At 48.9% G+C, this 19,893-nt stretch overlaps 1 protein-coding gene across 12 annotated transcripts in view; it reads left to right on the top strand.

Moving 5' to 3' along the window:
• Positions 1-19,840, top strand: part of ZC3H7B (zinc finger CCCH-type containing 7B) — a 49,647-nt gene extending 29,807 nt beyond the window's left edge. For all 12 annotated transcript variants that reach the window (XM_065046313.1, XM_065046292.1, XM_065046286.1 and 9 more), the window contains exons 17-23: positions 3,569-3,654; positions 9,189-9,322; positions 10,587-10,692; positions 12,114-12,222; positions 13,898-14,031; positions 14,832-14,995; positions 15,781-19,840. In XM_065046313.1, the coding sequence (XP_064902385.1) occupies positions 3,569-3,654; positions 9,189-9,322; positions 10,587-10,692; positions 12,114-12,222; positions 13,898-14,031; positions 14,832-14,995; positions 15,781-15,973 (926 nt within the window). In that variant the 3' untranslated portion in view covers positions 15,974-19,840. The remainder of the gene's footprint in view (positions 1-3,568; positions 3,655-9,188; positions 9,323-10,586; positions 10,693-12,113; positions 12,223-13,897; positions 14,032-14,831; positions 14,996-15,780) is intronic.
• Positions 19,841-19,893: the final 53 nt, after the last annotated feature.

The raw sequence follows: 19,893 nt of genomic DNA, 5'->3' as shown, positions 1-19,893 counted from the left end.
AGACTCTACATCTCCAGTTTCTCTGAACAAATTCACCAACAGTGGGAAACAATGAAATAGTGTTTCCCAAAAAGGCTTTCATAGAATCATTTTGGTTGAAAAAGACCTTTAAGGTCATGAAGTCCAACCATTAACCTGGCACTATCAAGTCCACCTGTAAACCATGTCTCTAAGCACCTCATTTACACATCTTTTAAACATCTCTGGGGATGGTGACTCAACCACTTCCCTGCCAGCCTTTTCCAATGCCTTAGAACCCTTTCTGGGAAGGAATTTTTCCTAATATCCAGTCTAAATCCCTGGCACAACTTGAGGCCATTTCCTCTCATCCTGTTGACAAGATGTACCTCTGAATAGGCTATTGCAGAAATTATATTCAAGTCACTCATATAATGACACTGTCACATCTGGCACTTCCAGCCTTCTCTGTCTCTGACATGCTGGATGGTTTCTCTTGCTGCTCTCCTATTAACTAAATAGATGCTGATCCACCCACAATGCTGCCTACATCTTTTTCACCCTGGCGTCTTGTTCAGTGCAGGACCTAGTCTAGAAATGGGAGTACTTCCAAGAGGAAACATATTAAGGATGTTTCTCGCTATTCTTTGGTGTAATTTGGGGCAACTTCTTTAATTTCTTGTTCAACCCCTGTCACTGTTGTTCATTGCAGTCCTTGGCCTTGGCTCGGCCCATAAGGGACAGTGATGAACAAGTGGCATGCAGCGGCAAATGCTGGTTTTTTATTCTTCCCATTTGGCCCCATTTACTTGTGGCCACAGGAAATTAAAAAGTTACAACACCAGAGTTTCTAGAAGAGCATGTTGCCTGTGGACCATAGGCCACCATTGCTGCCCAACATGCTTATGATACTGCCTTGTAGTACTCTGGACACTCTTCAAGCACCTTGCTCTTTTCCCCACCCCATGGTTATTTTGTTTTGGTTGGTTGGTTTGGGTTGGGGTATTTTTGTGTGTGTTTTGGTTTTTTGTTTGTTTTGTTTTAGAAAAAGTTTATTTGCTCCTTCCTTCCCTGTTCATCCTCTTCAGCCTGTAGAATAAATAATTAGATTGATTTTTTGCTTCTTGCTTTCTTTACTTGAAGAAGTGATTTCTGAAAAGGAAGCTGAGGAGACGAAACAAGCCATGAGTTTAGCTGCAGAGGTGGTCAGTAAGACCTGTGCTTATTCCCATCTTTTCCATCAGTAGGAAAGCTATAATTTATTATTTTTTTTCAGTAGGGCTGTATATATAAGCCTGCTTTCCTTATAAGTTTGCCTTCCCAGCGTGGTAGTTTACCTCTTTTAAGTGTAACCCTCATTATGGAAACAGAGCTGAAGGGAAGTTTGCACCATTCCCTGGGAATGCTTTAGTTATGAAGCAGAGACTCTGGGCACCATTTGCTCTGCAAGAATAGGAAGAGGGCATCATTCATAGCAGCTTGCATTTGAAAACAGTGGGCCGTTGTGTTTCACAGCCATTTGAGCTTTTACAGAGCTTGTGGTTTTGTTCATGGGGATAAATGATTGTATTAGTGGAGTAAAGGCTCCCAAGATCTGAAAATGTGGACAGGCAGGACTGTTTCTTGTTCACTGTGGCTTTTCACAGACATATCTTGCTATCTTCTGCATCAGTGGAAATCACAGTGTCTTTGTTCTCACTAATAATGTTGCAAAAGATGCTGAAATGGTATAAGTAATCAACACATGCGCCTTGTGGCTCCCAGATCATCTTTTTGGGACAGTTCATACTTTGAAGAACTGGTGTGTTGGAAAACATCCTTTCGAATTTCTAGACTCTATTGTTGAGTTATTCCAGATTTCCTCGTCTGGGAGAGTGCAATCACTTGCGAAGGCCTTCATCTGAAATTCAGTCTTCTGACAAGAAATGTGTGTGCTTCTCCTGTTGGTTCTGCACCCTGAGAAGCATATTACAGGTGTGCAGAATAGAGAAGATGGGAGCTGCTTTAGCCGTTTCTCTGCCAGGTCCAGTGTAGCACTTTAACTTTTTGCTGGTTTTCCCAGCTTTGTTGTTTTTATCCCCAAAGTACAGATCAGCTTGTGTCCAGCCCTGGAATACTTGGACGTGGAAGAGGCAGTTGCATTTTTTCTAACTCTACACAGTTTCTCCTGGGATTAATGGTTACAAAGGAGAAAATCCACAGACAGCTCTGATCTGGGAGTAGTACCAGCTATGTAGGAGCTGCCATTTTGGAGGCCTGAGCCAGTGTTCTTGAAGAACGGTACAGTTCCTTGAATGTTTTTTATCTTATCCAAGCCCTGTATAAACAGCAGTATGGTTGCCTGGCGGGGACCTGGACAGCTGAAATCACAGGTGGGAAAACTGAGGTCAGGAATGCTATGGCTTACCCGAGTTACACACAGCCTAAGCTGAGATGAAGACTTGTGTTTTCTCGCCCTTAAGTTCTGGAACATGCTGGCTCCCAGATCAAAGATCATGTCCTTGTGGTGGGCTTTGGGAACTTCAATAATAAAAGCTGTAGGCAAAAGCGAAGCAAGCAATTTTGCAACCTGTCAGTGCTGGGGGTGCTGCATCAAGGCCATCCCCAGCACCCCACTTGTCAGCTGACCATTTGAAGAACTCCCTTCAGTTTGTTTTGGCAGCTATCTCATTCTTCATAGCACTTAAATAACATGGCCTTTTTGTAACAGTCTTCACGCTGACCAGGCAGTTCCTACTCTTGCATACTTTTCTCTTGCTGTTTAGTGCTTTGAGAATCATAGCGCACATCTAATTGGTTGGTGCTGGCAGGAGCTGTTCTCTCACCACTTGAGTTGCTCTGGAGCTAATTCCTCAGATAAGGTCTGACCAACACTTTTTCTTGTCTGATGTTGCATTTCTGACTCCTGAAACCTTGCAGATCTTTCCTTGCTGGTTACATACTTGCAGCTGTCCCTTGGTTGGTTTTGCACTGTTGGTCTCTCCTTATTTCCTTGGTTGCACTTGGTGTTTGTCTTCAATTTCATCTTTCCTCTTTACCTATTGATTGATGAGCACCCTCCACAACATGAAGTGTGTAACAGGCTAATCCCAAAAGGGATTATTAGGTGAGACTTCTGGGATCTTGGAGATGCTAGATGTCTCAGTGGGATATCTGTGATCTACCAAACTAGTGGCAAAAATTCCAATATACAGGAGATTGACAGTAACAAAGCATTGTCTTCAGGGTAGGGCAGGATCTGTTGATCTGGTGTTGTGGGAGAGCCTTGGTCAAGGTCTTGATCCCTAGTCAAGAATCAGCATCTTGGAGGCAGCATCTGAGTCCTTTGTACAGCGTCCTGAGCAAAAGGCTGGGTCTGAATGAACCCAGGAGACCAAACTCTTTCCCTTTCATCTGGCTTGTATGGGAGTGCTGGAGAGAGGAACTTCCCCAGCCTGTGCTTGAACACCTTCTGTGGTGGTGTCAGGTCCCCTCGCAACCTGACGTTACCAGTGGCAGCCATCAGCCACACAGGGGTTCTGAAGCCCAAACACAGAAGTCCTGCAACCCTTCCCTCCCTCTTATGTTGGCCAAGGCCCAGTAGCTCAGTCCCGTCTCCTTTTGTTCCCAGGAATGACCCATGAAGATATTGTGCAGGAATCTAAGAAGTACTGGCAGCAGATGGAGGCACATGCCAGCAAAACAACCAACAGCATGGTAAGTCAGGTGCAGCTATGCCTTGCAGCCTGGTTTTGCTCCCAGCTCTTCTAGCACTTTTTCTCTCTTTCCGCCCACTGCTGTGCCTGACAGGTCCCAGACAGACCAGGCTACGCATGGAGGAGGAGGACAGCTGAGAACTTTCCTCTCTGTGGTGCCAGGGATGAGCTTTGCATGTTGTTTTCCACCATTGTATCTGCTCTGTTCAGTGGTGGGATAAAGCCTTCAGAGCAGGGAGGGAAACATCTGGAGAATGGTGCTTCCTGCAGAACCTTGGCACCTTGCTAGTGAAATCGGGAGACTTCGGGGACCATGGCCACACAGAGTGGAGACCAAAGGTGTCCTGCTGCCCTTTAGTGGCCAAGGGATGATACCGCAGTTTGAAGGACTGTAAGCAGTGACCCACAGGATGGGTCTAAACGCAGGAGTGGGTGGAGCTTGCAGCTCAGGTGCTGTTTGGGCTGGGCAGAGATCTCAGTGGTGCTTTGCCAGGAGGAGGCAGCTGTGAGCTTTGCCTCTTTTTGACCCACCAGTCTCTCAGTGTGGGAGAAGGTGTCTCTGGCTGCACTCTTCAGCAGTGCCAAGAGCTTTCTCTGGAGAGGTGTGCTATAAGCAAAGGGCACCTTTTTGTTTGCTTTCTTCCAGCCTGTTGGCTACGGTTAGCACTGCCTTATGCTTTTTTTTTCCCCCAAGGGGGTGTTCTGTAGCATAGTAGCAGAGCCCACCCAGTGAGGACGATTCCCAGACCAGCCCTGAGGGTGAACTAAAGCAGTTTTGCCATTAGAACAGGGATTTCTTTGGTATTTAATTACTTTCAGAAGATACGACTGATGTGATGAGAAACCTCATGACTCCTAGTAAGCTCTCATGTGTAGGAGCAATTCTCTTCCCTGCAAAATGGTGGGGAAAGTGTTGTGGATCCTTTTTGTTCCCACTTGACAGCTTTCTTGCCCCTCATGGGGCCTGAGCTTGCCACCCCTTGGCCTGTGCCTCACTGGCAGAGCAAGGGTGCTTCACCTTTGGGACCTCTCATCCAGGAGTCCCTCTGCAGAGACCAGCATCGAGTGCAGCCTGTGAGAACCCTACAGAACAGGTGTTTTATAGGAAATGGATCTGAGTCACTCATGTGGTGTGTATTAGCTTTTTTTTGGAGAGGTTACAGGCCAGCAGAAGTGTTTGAAAGGCTGTCAGTCCCTGATGCCAGGGAAGAGCAGGTTTGATGGGCATGAGTTTAGCCCAGCAGGAAGGATGCAGGTGACTGCACTGATGCTTGCGATGAGCTTTGTGTCCATCTGTGTACTGGTTATGCTGCATGAGATGGAGTCATCTTTGACGACATGCTCAGCAACATCCCTGTGCAGCCCATTCTGCTCTTGTGGTCTGAAACGGTTGGGGGAGAGGAATGAGAAGCAGCAGTCCAGAGCAACCAAGGTCTCTAGTTCCCAAAGCTAAGGAATATGTTCTAGCCTCTCAGGAAGCTGAGAGGACAGGTTTCTACAGCCTGTATTTTAAGAGAAGTGAGCCTGGATGATGTGAATGGTCCCTGCAGACAGATCTGGCCATCATCTCTTTCTGCCTGGTGTGCGGATGGAGGCAGCTGCCTGCATCTCCACAGTGGAGGAAACTAAGTCAACTTGCAGCAGTTTGTGACAGTAGTTGGATATATATCAGCAATTCCTGGCCCATGGAGAATGAAGGCTAGTGACTGGTCCTGTCCTGCCTGTTGTGAATCTGCCTGCATTTTTCAGAAGGCTCTGTCTTGCTGTTCTCTATGCATAATCTGGGGATAAAAAAAGATAGATGGACAGCTGTTTTCCTGTAAGCCTTTCATCTTCAAATTCACCTTTGTCTGGAGGTGCTGCTGTTGGAAGAACAAGTTGTTCAGCATGCATGTCCTCTGAAGCATGTGAGATCTGAATGCTGAGCGAGGGTTTTGTTTCTGGCTGTTGGGGCTTGCAGGGGCCAGAGAATTAGGAAAAGAAATGCCAGCGCCTGCTACATCAGCTGTCAGGGGATGGGCAGAGCGCTACAGCTTCTGGGCCCTGTGGGCAGTGCTAGGACTGATGGCCAATGGCAAAATGTGGTTGTGCCCCACAAATGCCTGTCACAGAGCTGGACTGCACCCTCCACCTTTGCAGAACATCAGTTTGTGTGGAAGTGAGGCAGCAGCCTTGTTGGTACAGTCAGGAAACGCCAGCCGGAGGCATCATCAGTTGTCTGTAGGGCTTGGCAGCCTGGCTCTGTGCAGGGAGACAGAGTCAAGTCAGTCAAACGCATGTGTTTGCAATAGCAAACTGTGGCTTTGACATCAGCACGTACTCAGCCAGGGGACTGTGCTCCCGGATGAGACACTGGCTTGCTGCCGAAGACCCTGGGGCAGGACTAATGTATCTGTTGAGAGATGTTTACTTTTACCATTATTTTCTCCCGTCCAAGCAGGCTAATGTGACTCAGAGTTTTCTCAGTGTCCTTCCAGCTTTTGAAGTTGGCTGCCTGGCAAAGACAGCTTCCCAGGAGTGCTGTAAAAGCAGACCCCTCCTTCCCACCGTCCTGTGTGATGCACACTCACCCCGGTGCCCTCTGGTCTGTGGATGCAAAGTCACACCCAGGGATTTTGCTAAAGTTTTGTCATAGCTGCCAGTTGGACTCAGTGGCTGGGCTTATCCAGTTGTGGAGAAAAGAGGCAAGCAGCATGTAGGGACCCAGCAGCTGTGGTGAGGCAGGTCAGGAGACTTAGCAACAGGTGGAAAATGAAGATAAACTGCTTGCTAAATGCTTGCCAGAGATCTTGCTCTTGCCCCCACAAATTTGACCCTGTAGAGGCTGCTGGAGGAGTAAATCCAGTGGCTGCAGATGGAAGAGGCAGCCAGCTGGAGGGACTGTTGTAGGTAGCTGGATGTTCTTGACTTCCGTCATATCCCTGGGAAGTGAGGGGGTTTACCCTCCGTTTTTCTGGTTTTTGATGGCTATTCTGTTTTACCTCACTAGCCAGCTGCAGGACTCCCATAAAAACTGACCTCAGAATTGGCAATTTAAGCACAGAGAGAAAAGTCTCTAATAAGGAGTGCTTGCACCTAAGTACAGCTCACTGTTCAGTGGCTGAGTAACCTGGGCTCTTCCTATAGTCCCCTGAGGCACGTGGCTCCTCCAGGGAGCATTTCATTATTGCTGAGAGAGATTCCTGAAGTCCTGAGTCACAAGTGGCCATGCTGGGGCTATTGCTTTCTGCAAAGCCTGAAGTGAAGAGCTGTAGTGCCAAAGACTCTTATTTACTTGGTTGCCATGGTGCATAGTTAGCACTATATTGTCTGGCTTCATAGCAAGGGGTGGTGCCACAGCCTGAGGCACTTTTGCCTGGCTTCCTCTGCTAGAGCCTCATGTGATATTAATTTCCACACTGTTGGTTATCAGCAGCCTGCCAGGTATGTGTCTTGCCTTTACAAATACAGTCATGTCGCAGCAACAGCAGCAGCTTTGATTTTTCGCTTGGCTCGTAATCCCCTGGGAGAAGACATGCCTTTTGGATTGACCAGCAGTTTACATGACTCTGGCAAAGAAATGCACGGGGCTTCTTTTGGTTAAGAATTTGTGGAAAAAGGAGCCCAGATCACCAGAATTACCCAAGAAACATTTTCTTTATCTCTGATCTCTAGTGCCTTCTGGAGTCACTCAGTTTTTATTTTTGCTGGATCAGTAGATTTGAGCCAAGCTTTCCTGGCTGTGCTGGGAGATCTGTCACCTGGAGGATTATATGGCAGATAACACGGGGCTGATAAAAGGAAATATGCCAGCAGTGCCGTCTTGTTAACTTAGCCCTATAGGTTTTGGGCATAATTTCCTTTGGAGACAAAGTGGATATTAAAACTACTGTTCAAAAGCCACACATCTGAGAGACTGACACCTTACTGCCTTCTGTGATATCCCACGTCCCAACCCTGCGCATCCTGTAGCCTCTGGCTACTTTGACGTGTTCTTGGCGGTCATCATCACTGGTGAAAGCTGACAGATGAATGAGCCACGTGCCAGATGCCACCAGAAAGGCCGTCTTGCAAGCAAGTAGGCCAGAATCACCGCTGCTTTTCAAGGGAGGCAATGGTTCTCTGGAAGGGTCCTTTTGCTGGGACATCCAGAGCAGTGATGGCCTCTTGTAGCCAGTGCTGCCAAAGGTCAGCTCTCCAACCAGCTTTTCACAGCGATGGAGGACCCTTTGTTTGTCAGCTTTGCTTCTGCAGAAGACTGGCTCTGGAGGATGCAGAGCCACAGCTGATATGATGTTTCCTGGGAGATGTTCTGGTTCTGCACCACCTGTGCTTGCCGTGTTCCCTTTGCTGGGGGATGAGCGCAGGATCTGTGCTGCTCCTCAGGGACACAATTTGCCTGTCTGCTCGTTAGTAGATCAGGGTTAGAAGTCAAGGCACAGCAGCTGGGATGGGCTGCTGACGTGGTTCACAGTCAGGCAGCTGGTGTATGGGTACATGACCTTTGTGCTTCACAGTCAGCTCGAGGACCGGGGTGTCCTCTTGTGCCCTCACGCATCCAGTCAGGTTTGATCTTTGGTTTGGAAATGAACTGGAGACACCAGCCTCACATCTTCTGTTGGTGCTACAGGACGGAAACGGCTTTCCAGAGATTTGCTCAGAAATCATGAGGCAGTGGTGGTATGGGACTGGCTCCTTTTTTCTTTTTCTTTTTTTTTTTTCCGTAATCTTTTAGTCATAATCCCAAAACAGCCTTCTCATGGGGACAGGTAGAAGGCCAATGAAGTGAAGTGGCTGAGAGGATATGAAATACATGCATTGACAGTTGTAGCTCTGTCCAGAATTGGCTTTGAAGGGCATTAACAAGAGGACCCAGCTCTGACTTCAGTGTGCCAAATGGTGGACATGACATGAGCCTCTTGCTCCAAAACCAGGAGCAATGGGTCCTGCAGGCTGCCCAGGGAGGTTGTGGAGTCTCCTTCTCTGGAGACATTCAAAACCCACCTGGACATGTTCCTGTGCGACCTCACCTAGGCGTTCCTGCTCCAGCAGGGGGGTTGGACTAGATGATCTTTTGAGGTCCCTTCCAATCCCAAACATATTGTGATACTGTGCTCTGTAGCCTCCTCCCAAAGGAACTCTCGGGTGTGCAGCTGAGCTCTCTCCATGGGTAGGAAAGGGGACATGGGTTACCCTCCCTGCAGGGAAGCGGGAATTAAGCACTGGGGCAGGTCTCACAGAGCTTGTCCGTGCGTGGAGATATGCTGCAGGGGTTTCACAGCCAGGCCTGGTCAGTGCTCGAAGCTGCCAGGCTGGCTGTGATTTTGGCCAGATGTCAAAGCCCAGGAAATCATGCTGAAGCAAGTGGTGGTTTTGCTCCTGTCTGGTGTCTCGAGGGGCCACCCCCTAACTCTGGCAGAGGAGAGCTGGGCTGTCTCTGATTTAATCTGGCTTGTTGCTGGCATGTGGGCGTGCAGGGAGCCACCGGCATCTCTGCAGCAATTTGGGGGGTGCAGTTTGGCTCTGTTTGCCTGAGGTTGTGGTTCTCTTCCCCAGGCTTCTCCTCGGGCTCCCACGTCAAGCACCTTTGACCTCCAGATGAAATTTGTGTGTGGCCAGTGCCGGAGGAACGGGCAGCTGGTGGAGCCAGATAAAGACCTCAAGTACTGTAGTGCCAAAGCCCGCCACTGGTGAGCAATGCAACCTCCTTCCCCCACCCCTCCTCAGGGGTAGGAATTCCTCCTCTTACCTTCTCCAGGGTTTCATTTGGCCTCTTTGTAAGAGGCTGGAAGGTTTCCTAGCAGCCTCTCACTGCTTGGGGTGTTTGTCACTATAGCAAGCATTGCAGAAAGCTGTTTTCCAGTTTCCAGCTCTCTCCTTGCTGTTTGTATCTGGGGCCAGCATTGTGCAGACTGTCACTCCTGGTGCATGCAGTCCAGCTCCCACAGCTCCCTTTTTTTCCCAGTTGCTATCATTTCTTCTCAGCAAAGTCACTAAGATAGTTCTCCTCTGCACTTGTTTATACTCCTAGATGTTTGCAGATGTATGGCAGGTCATTATTAGCAATTATTCAAGGTATTCTGCTTGCTTTTAAATTAATTTCCTTGGCTCTTTCATTGCTTTGGTTGCTCTTCTGTGATGCATGTCTTGTCTGTTTGTACCTCCTGGCTCCTTGGGGCCCGTGAGGATGTTCAGTGTGGTAGAAGAGGAATATCAGCTGGGAAGGCACCATTGGGTCATGAAAACTGTGGCTCATCTCACTCGGGCAGCCTGGCAGGATAGGGTGGGAGGGCTGACAGGGCTTCACTTCCCTTAATACAAGTCACAAAGACTGAGTCCAGCATCCTATTGCAAATATAAGACCTTTGTTGAAAAAGAAACAGAAGCAGGTGGTGGAAGTGAGCAGGTGAGGATCGCTTCCTGGAACGGGAAGGATGACACCACTTTGTGCAGCTGCTGAATAGAGCTGGGGGTTTTGCCCAGGGTATCTCCTGGCGATCGCTTGCCAGTGCTACAGGAGAATTAATACATCCAGGCTCCTGTTCGTAAGACAGTGCTTGTAATGACTTGCATTTCTACTGCACCTTTCAAGCAGAAAATATTCCAAAATGCTTTTCGTGGATCTGATTGCACAAGAACTGGTTGTGTCGAAGGGTGGAATGCAGCTGTTTAGTAGTCCATGGTGCTGCCACGTGAGGCTTGGGGCAGACTTTTGTGGCTTTGTGAAAAGAGATACTCCAGGAAATACATGAGAAGTACAGGGAGAAATCCTCCTAAAACACCCTTCTTGTGGCTTCTCTGTCACAGATATGCATGTCTAGGAGCAGCCAGATAGTGCAAGGGACAAGCTGGACTGAAGAATCTGGTCATCTCAGTATTTAAGGGTCTCTGAGGAAAACAAAAGCTTGTTCTTCTCTTTCTTTCACCTCTCTTGATTTATTCTTTCTTCTCCAGTTGGACAAAGGAACGTCGTGTCCTGCTGGTGATGTCCAAAGCAAAGAAGAAGTGGGTGTCTGTCCGACCACTGCCTTCGATCCGCAACTTCCCACAGCAATATGATGTAAGCCCTGTGCCCGGCACAGCCAGGTGCCCCTTCCCCTTCCCTCCCAGCACGGTGTAGCGCTTTGAGGGCTGGTCCCGTGCAGACCTGACAGGGAGGCAGGCACATGTTGGCTGAAGTGGGAGGCAAGGACAGACTGACAGCAGCAAGATCTCAAACAGCTCCAGCAAAAGGGTAGAGCAGAAAAAGGAGCAGCACCCATTTAAACCACTCTATGCATGTATTCGAGTTTCTGATATTGCTGTTGATGCAGTCACCATCTCAAGAAGTGGCTGCCAAAGGATTTGGAAATGAGATTGAAGTCTCCCCTCAGGTCAGGGTTTCTCAATATGGGTGAGAGGCAAGACAGAGCACTTGGGAGAAGCCTCTCCCTGCCTTTGCCGTGGCTGTGTAGCTGTAGACTGTTAAACTTGCTCCACTACGTGTTGTAAAAGCAAAACTAAGAACTCGGCTGAAAAGCCACGTGCTTTGAGGAGAACTATAGATATCCAGCCTCCAACCCCAGCCCTGAATATGACGATCAGTAGTTTCTCTCTCCTTTCTTTCCTTTCTCCCTGAAAGGAGAAAACTCCTCTCCCTCCTGCCCTATGGGATCTGCTGCCCCTTGGTCCCTGGGCAGGCGCAAGGCCACGCATGAGGCCTTAAACACTCTCCAGTTGCAGACCAGTTGCTGGAAGCTGGAGTGGAGGAGCAAGAGATATTTGCAGCTGCTGCAATAGGAGACAGGGCCAGCGGGTGAGTCACAGATGGTGCAGCAAAGGCAAGTTGTACATACCCGTGTGTGTACTGCCTGAGCTGCCACCCAGCCCCAGCCACAGAGGGGTTTTCTCTTCCCCCCAGTTTGTGTGGGCCAGCTGGTCTCTGCACTGCTGTCCCCTTCTGCTGGCCCGACTGGGGGAGAAGGGACAATCAATAAATACGGGGCTTGGAAAGCTGCTCATTTTCTCAGGCGATGATGCTGTTGGTAGCGGTGAAGTGAAGTTGTGTGTGCACTAATGTGCTCTAAGCAACCCCTGAGGCCACTCTTCACCTGCTTGGAGATGGCTGGAGAATGAGTCACCAGCAATGTGACCAGTAGGAGACACTGTGGGGTCAATCCAGGTTGCTTCCTGCTGTCTCTTCCAGGGCCAGCACTAAGCTTACCTGCACCCAGTCATACCTGCACCTGGTTGCCTATGGAAATGGCAAGAAGAGAGGCTGCGTGCTGAGCTGAGCTGCCTGCATGTATATAGGAAATTCTTTACCTTTCATGTCATCAGGAGCTTGAGGAAAATAAGCACAAGTTAGTGATGTACAAAGTGTCGTGTTTGCAGCCTCTCCTGTGTGCAGTTTAATATCCCAGCTGTTTTTTTGAACCCACTTTCCCCTCTAGCACGGAGTGTTTGTGCAGATGCTGAATTTTGCTCTCTGTCTTTTAACAGTTGTGTATCCACGCACAAAATGGCAGGAAATGCCAGTATGTGGGCAACTGCTCCTTCGCCCACAGTCCTGAGGAGAGAGACATGTGGACCTTCATGAAGGAAAATAAAAGTGAGTGTGGGAAACATGGGCCAGAGAGTTTGGGTAAAGGGAAGAGAACATTTGGGCAGTGGATGCAGAGTCTGTTAAGTCATATTCTTGACAACAGAGACAGAGCTGGACAGAGCTGGTACCATGCAATTGCATGGGATTATTGGGCAGGTCTGTCTACAGTAATTTAGAGCTGCTCTTTTCTTAAACATGTGTGTATATCTTGAGTCCCTCGCTCTGGGACTAGTGCACATTGGTGCCTTTTCTTGCACTGCTCCATTGCTGCCCTCCCTTTCTGCAGCTCTTTGAATCCACCCTGTGCTGTTCTTCCAGTTGCCTGTACTGTCTCAGGCCTGGCTCCATATAGAGCTCTGCTGAAGCACCAGTCCTCACCTGTACCTGCTCCTGGATCTTTCTTATCCATCTTGTATCTGCCTTGGCTCTCTTGCCCATTTCTACTCACGTCCCTTGCTCATGGGCATTTTATTCAAAGGGGTGGAATGAGAATATCATTGAGTGGAGCCTTTATGGAGGATCTTGTCTGAAATTAATTATGCAGGCTTCCAACCTACCTTTTGGGGGAAGCTTGGGGGTTGCCCATGTCCTGGACAACCAGTTTTCTGGCAGCAATCCTTGTTTATTCAGAACAACAGCAAGCTGGGAAAGAAGACTCTCTTTGCAATGCCCAGTTGCCCAGGTGCTCACCTAGCTCTGTTGGGAAATGCTGGAAAGCCTGAAGGGTTTCTGGCCCGCCCTGAATTTATTCAGTCTTTATGCTTGGATGGAGGGTCTTAATCTCTGCTGGGCCAAACACTTATTTGTTATGTTCCAAGCCATTTTGTTGCTGAGGTTCTTAAAGCACATCAGACCAGTCTGGGTGCGTTTGCTCAAGCATGAAGGTGAATCTTCAACAGTGTTGTTTCAGTTTAGGGGAATTTGCATTCATTATCCCCAATTGCCTTGAGTTCCTCAATTACCCATTTAGCGAGGAGTAAATCGCTAAGGCATCACACTTACAGCATCGCATCGGTGTCTGCAAACACTCCTGTTTCTGTAGCCTCTTCAGGAGCTGATCTTGGAAAAGCAGATGTGCAGTCAAAGCTTCTGCCCAAAATTTCCCTTCCTACTAGTATGTTGAATGGGTTTTAAACCAAAAGCACCAGGAAACATGGACTGCAGTCCTCTGGGCAGGTTTTGAACTTGGGTCTTCCTCTCCTTCCCAGTGCTTCCTGTAGCCAGCTTGCCTAAGGGCTCTCTTCCCCCTTGAGTGCTGAGGATTAAATGTAGGTGTAGAGGGAAGGGACAGATCTGAATCCAGCCCCTGCCTGAGCTCCCTGGCTGGAGTGAGATGTCTGCTGAGGTCAAGCAGAACCAGGCCTGATGGAGAATCACCTGGTGAGGTGAAGCCCATGGAGGTCTTGGGGCACTTACCCTCCTTCCTGAGTACTCTGTGTAGCTGCTGTCACAGTTGCTCCTTGACTTAGAGAGAACAGCCCTCCATAGCAGTGATGTGGTGTGAATTTGGCTCCTCTCCCCCGGGTTCTCACCTGAGGAGGTGACATCGGGCCTTCAGTCTGCCACTGCTGCGCTGGAGGGGAGGGAAGGGCAGGGCTGCCCCAGCATTTGTCCTTTTCTCGCAGTTTGTGCACGGGGTGGGAGGTTGTCTGAGTGACTTCAACAGGTTGCCTTTGTGCAGTACTAGATATGCAGCAGACCTATGACATGTGGCTAAAGAAACACAATCCTGGGAAGCCTGGAGAGGGGACACCGCTCACCTCACGAGACGGGGAGAAACAGATCCAGATGCCCACTGACTACGCTGACATCATGGTAATCAGTTGATCTCTTGTCCTTCATCCCTCCTCCTCCTCCTCCTCAGTGCTGACAGCCAGCCCCTCTGCTGTACTCCAGGGGTGAGCTATCAGAGGCTGCATTGCGCCTGTGGGAAAGAGCCCATGCTGAGGTAGCTTAAATGGACAGTCTGGAGCAGCACAGCAGGGGCAGCACAGATGAGGTGGGAGGAGATTGAGCTGGGGTCAGCAAGGGTCTGCAATGGCTTTTCTCTTAATCCTCAAATCAGTAGGAGTCTAACTTAGGTTCCCTTTCATGTGGGCTCAGCCCCTCCTTAGAGTTCCCGCCTGCTCCTGGGGAAGCTGGCAAAGCCGCTGCTGGGCTCTCTGAAAAGAGGGGGAAGCTTGGAGAAGAGCTGGGTTGGGAGCCCAGAGGCCTGGGAAAACTAGAGGTAGGGCTGGCGGAAAAGCAGTACTGGAAAGTGGAGGTAGGGCTGATGCCTGGTGTGAGGGTTTGTGCCCCTGAGGAGTCCCGCACTGCCTTGCGCTCAGACCCCACCTGAGCCATCAGCAGGGGCAGGGGGACCATGTCAGTGAACTGAGCTGCCCTGTGCTCTGAGCCTGCTTGAGCTGCAGGGTAAACATGGGCACAGCATCTGCTCTGCTACCCCTTAGAGGCAGCATGATGCCTTCAGGATAACATGGCAGGGAAGTGCGGGAGGTTGTAAGCTAGGTGGAGCTTCCAGGATGCTCTGGAAGGAGAGGGGCAGAGGCAGGGCCAGCACAGGAAGGCTGATGGCAACGCACTGACTGGCCCTTTGCCGTCTCTGCACCGGTTAGATGGGCTACCACTGCTGGCTCTGCGGGAAGAACAGCAACAGCAAGAAGCAATGGCAGCAGCACATCCAGTCAGAGAAGCACAAGGAGAAGGTCTTCACCTCAGACAGTGACTCCAGCTGCTGGAGCTACCGTTTCCCCATGGGCGAATTCCGGCTCTGCGAAAGGTACTGTTGTCTCATCCCCCTCCTGTGCTGCTGCTGCAAGGCTGGAGCAACAGGCCCAAGGCCTCCATCATCCCGGCTCCTCCTCCTTCACCAGCTCCTCCTCCTCCTCTCACAGAGTCCTCAGGGACTTCTGCTTGGAGGAGGAGTGGGACAAGCTGACAGGTTTGGAGGATGGCGAGGCTGCTGTTGGACCCCAGAGGTACTCAGCCACACTGCTGAGCGGTAAAAACACATTCCCAAGCACGTGTCTTTAGAAAAGGAGAGTGAGCTTCATGTCTGCACCTGTGCCCTCCATAGCCAGGGTGCTCTCAGGCTGCTGAACTGTCTCCTTGGCCTGATGCTTGGGAGATCCCAGGTGTTTTATTAAATGCTTTGAATGTCTCACACCCTCTGAATCAGCACCTCGAGGTGTCTTCAGAAGGCTTGTGATGGTTAGAAATGCTGTTTTGGTTAGAGAGCAGGCTGTGCCTCTCATGGCTGTTACCTGGCATTTCCTCTCTCATGTGGTGGTTTCTCCTCATCCCTGTGGGTCCAGTTCCAGCTCACATAATTTTGTTCTGTTGATTAAATCCCCTCATAGATGTTGCTCTGCTCACTGCTCTGTTTCCGTGCCTAGCCTCCATATTGCCTTCCCTGGCTGCACGTGGGTTTGTAGCAGAGTCACTTTGTCATTAGAAAGCAGGCTTCTCAGCATGTTTCTTTGGGGTCTGGTTGAGTATCCCAGATGGGGAGCTCAAAATCCCATCCTGGGGATGCCCTCCTGATCACACTCCTTGTGCCAGCAGGTTCCAGAAGAGCAAGACCTGTCCCGACGGAGAGGAGTGTCGCTACGCCCACGGCCAGGACGAGCTGACAGAGTGGCTGGACCGGAGGGAGGTGCTGAAACAGAAACTGGCCAAAGCCCGCAAGGACATGCTGCTCTGCCCCAGGGACGACGACTTCGGGAAATACAACTTCCTATTGCGGGATGATGTATAGTAAGGGCTGGGGGGGAGCCTGTCAGCTGGAGAAACATGGGATGGGTTTTCTGAGAGTAGCAGTAGCAGGGAGAGCGAGATCTGTGTCTCGCGAAGAGAACTTTTTATTTTCTTTTGTTTTAAGATTATGAGATGATGATTTATTAGTGGTGAATGAAATCGTGAATTTGATTCTCCTTGGCCAGTGAACGCCATGCTCAACGAGTTTGTAATCTGTCTTCTCTCTTTTCTCCAAATTCTCCTTCCTCTCCATCTTTTTGTTTTCACTGTCCTTCATTCAAAAGAATGAATCCAGTCTGTACTGGGCTGCGAATCAGAGAATTTCTCCTTGTGTCGTTCTCCTGTGGCTGCAGAGGTCCGGAGGGCAAAGCTGAGAGGAAGGGGCAGACATCTGGCCAAAAGGTGACCATGAAGTTCATGTGCTGCTTTTCTCAGTGCTGCAAAGCAAGCCCCACTTACACTGCTGCAGCTGGCCTGCTCTCCTTGGAGTTCAGTACCAGAAGAATTAGGCATTCAAATGCAAAAGAAGGAAAACCACTAGTTCTGGCTTAAAACATCTAGGCTTAAGCTCCTGCTGTGTATATTGCGCTGGGGAGGGTAACAGCCCTCTGATATAAAGAGTGTAGCTAAAAGCAGCAAAATAATAAAACTGCTTCTAGCAGCAGGAACTGGATCGTAGGTGACTTCAGACTGTTTCAGCTGACTGTACCCAGAAAGCAAATCAGTGGCTCCTCGTTAGATGTCTTTCTCAGTGTGCGACAGTTATTCAGGGTGAGTAGTTCTGGTTTGTTTTTTTGGCTGGTGTGACTGGTGCAAGTAAGACTGAAGCCATCTAGAAGGTGTACTGGAGACCGTGACACACCCTGTGTCGCTGTAGTCCACACAGCAGCATCAGTCAGGAGGAAGGCTGTAACCAGGAGCCTGTGTTTCTGTATCAGCTTGTGTCCTGAAGAGAGGGAGGAGGGAAGTAATGAACTTCCCTCTTTGCTCCTTAAATGACCTGTGTTGCTAGTTACTTAGAGCTGTGTTTCTCTCTTCACTGACAGAAGAACTGGGTGGGGACCCATTTAAATGGACACCATGGAGCAGCACAGGCGATGCTTTGATGATGGGGATCCAGCTGGAAGGGCGTTTAGGAGCACTAGGGTTCCAGCCCTCTCCTCCTGGGCACCGGGGCAGGAAGCTTGCAGGTGCGCAGCGCAGCCAGGATGCGACCCAAGGCAGGGACTGTGGCGCAAGGTGAGCAGGACGGGGGGACCTGGACATGCACCTCCTCCTGTCCCACCCGATGTGTGCCAGGAAGGGGGAGCCAGGGGTGCTGAGCTCTGGGCCAGGATTTTTGGCTTTTATAGTGGTATGGCTCGGTATGCCAGCCTTGGCCTTCCTGGCTGTCTCATCCTGTAAGCAGCAAACGTGTGTCCTGTCCTGAGCTTCCCTCTCCTCCTCTCTTCTGCAGTCCATCTGTGCTCTGCAGTTCTGCATGCATGGGTGGCACCATCTTCTCACACAGAAATACACCTCCCTCCCGGCCTTTGGAGGGGATGTCTTCATACAGTCTCCCAGGACAACATGCTCAGAGCCCTTGGGGCTAGCAGTGTTGTATCTGTGGTAAACATGATCTGGCCATGAGCTGCTTGGTGCTTTGGCATTGTTGGTTCCCCCTTTTCCCTCCCTGCTCCCACATCCTTGTGGTTCCCAGCTTCAAGAGAGGTGTGTTGTGGAAACGCAAGAGATGTGGAAAAGCAGGAGATGCTGTTTGAGGCAGCTGGCACCTTTCTAAACCAGCCTCCAGGTGCATCAGCTCCACTGGATAGTTATGGTAATATTACATGCTCTAAGTAAGCTGAATGTGCCTCTGAGCTTGTTTCCTCTCCTTTAAAGTGTGGATAGTGATCACTGGTTTGGTATGAGCTTCCCTTCTTGGCTGTACAGCACCTTGAGATCTGGCCTGAAAGGGGCCAGGACCATAACATCTGATGATACACAGGTGGCTTATTGGGAGGAGAGAGGAGGAAGGTGGTTGTTTCCACCTCTGTCCATGTCTGGGGAGGAGGATGAGATGAGGATCTGCAGCACTGTGAGTAAAGAGGGCGACCAAAGCAATATCAGAGGTGGCAGTTTTTGAGTAGTTGGGTGCTGTATTTTCTCCTCTGCCCTTCGCTGTAGCTGCCTGAGTTGTACCTTCTCCTGGCGCTCCTTATTCTCAACTGGACAACTTTATAAACAGAGAGAGATGAGGGAGGAGGGAGGCATCAGCTCTTGGTTACCTTGTTCTGCTCTTCCCAGGTAGACACGCCAAGGAAGCGAATCTGGATCAGGGAATGTTGGAATGTTGGTTTTTTTTTTAATTACCATTATTTTTTAAAAAACAAATCTGCATCTCTAGTGTGACTCTAGCGTTCGCTGCACCGTGATTTCTCATACGATAACTCCTTTAGGTTACGGAGTGGGTTGCTGCCCCCTCTCCTCGTCTCTGCGGTGAGAGCCGAGCTGCTCAGTGTGGTTCAGAGGGACAGATTGGGGCTGAGGCAGGGCGGGGGCAAGCGTGCGTGAGGTGAGGGAGGCCCACGGTCACGGGGGTTGCATCGAGTATCTCGTTTTGTTTTCCCTGATATGATAACCTGGTCTGTGGTGTTGCAGTACTTTGTCACCAGACTTGTTTTAGTGTGTATATATGTGACCCCTCCCATGAAACATATATACACAGGTATTAAATATATCGCTCTATATAATATTATATGTGTGTGGTATCGAAAGAATCTTTTAAATGAGGGTAAAGGAAAAGGACTCGGGCCAGGAAACGCAGCATCTCCAGTTTAAATATGAAGAGTTTTATTTGGGTTAAGGAAAGGGAAATAACAGAAATGGGAGGGTTTTATATAGATAGGTGTAAATTTTGAGATGGGACAGGTTACCCTGTTCACATTTTTGAAACCCCCTCTGATGTCCTCACAGTCCCATCTCATTGAAAGAGTATTATACTGCTAACTAGCAAGTAAAGTTTTAATGATAAGGCTTTGCTTATATTATTTAAAGGGACATAGGGAAAGGCAGGAAGCTTCACACTTGACTTCCCAGGCTCGCTTTATCAAAGCCAAGAGGATTTTCTTCAGCATGTTACGTACTCCTAGCAGAACTGCTCAGCGCTTACGGCTCTACAACTGATAAGCCACAAGTTGCAGGGGTGCTTTAGTGATGCATTCATGAGACCCTGTGATAACTCTTTTCTTCATTCATGTGATGAAAAAAGAAAATTTTGCAGCGCAGAACCGAATTTGGGGGCTATTAGCTAAAGAAGTGATGTTTTAATTTTATAACATCAAAAGAAAATTGCGTATGCTGTAAAATTGCCAGAGACACACACGCTCACACATAGTAGAGACTTCGATTTGCATCAGCTTGTTAAATGCTGAAGGACTTAATGAAAAACTTTTCCCGAATCCTTTGGTAGGGGCAGGGATTTAAGTGATGCTGGTATTGGAGTTAACCTGACCTTTACGGGGGGGATGTGAAAAAAAGCCAAAATAAAACAGAAATACCCTACTTAGCTTGTATGAAACTGTATGTCAAAAATGGATGTGTTTTAGCAAGTGAAAGGAAAAGATACCAAGGAGATGCTGCAGTTCTGAGCTGGGTAGTAATGATTTTGAGTCCTTTAATATGTCTTTGTATTAATATAATTTAAGAATACCACGCTTTACTATTAAAAAAGAACTTAGTATCTTTCATAAGGTCTAGTATCAAGATAATAATGTAGATGTTTTAACAACATTTTTGGTCTTGTTCTTAAATAAAAAAAAGAAAACCAACAAAACTTGCTTCTTTTAGCCTTTGTAATAGAAAATAAAAGTGTGCACTTTAAACCCTCTCCTGATATAGTGTATGTTTTCATTTTTCAAACAGCCCCCAAAGGTTTTTTTT

The sequence above is a fragment of the Columba livia genome, chromosome 1 (genome assembly GCF_036013475.1).
Source record: "Columba livia isolate bColLiv1 breed racing homer chromosome 1, bColLiv1.pat.W.v2, whole genome shotgun sequence".
NCBI classification, from domain to species: Eukaryota; Metazoa; Chordata; class Aves; order Columbiformes; family Columbidae; genus Columba; species Columba livia.
The sequence above is the reverse complement of the archived record's forward strand: the minus strand, read 5'-3'. Positions and strand labels throughout refer to the sequence as shown.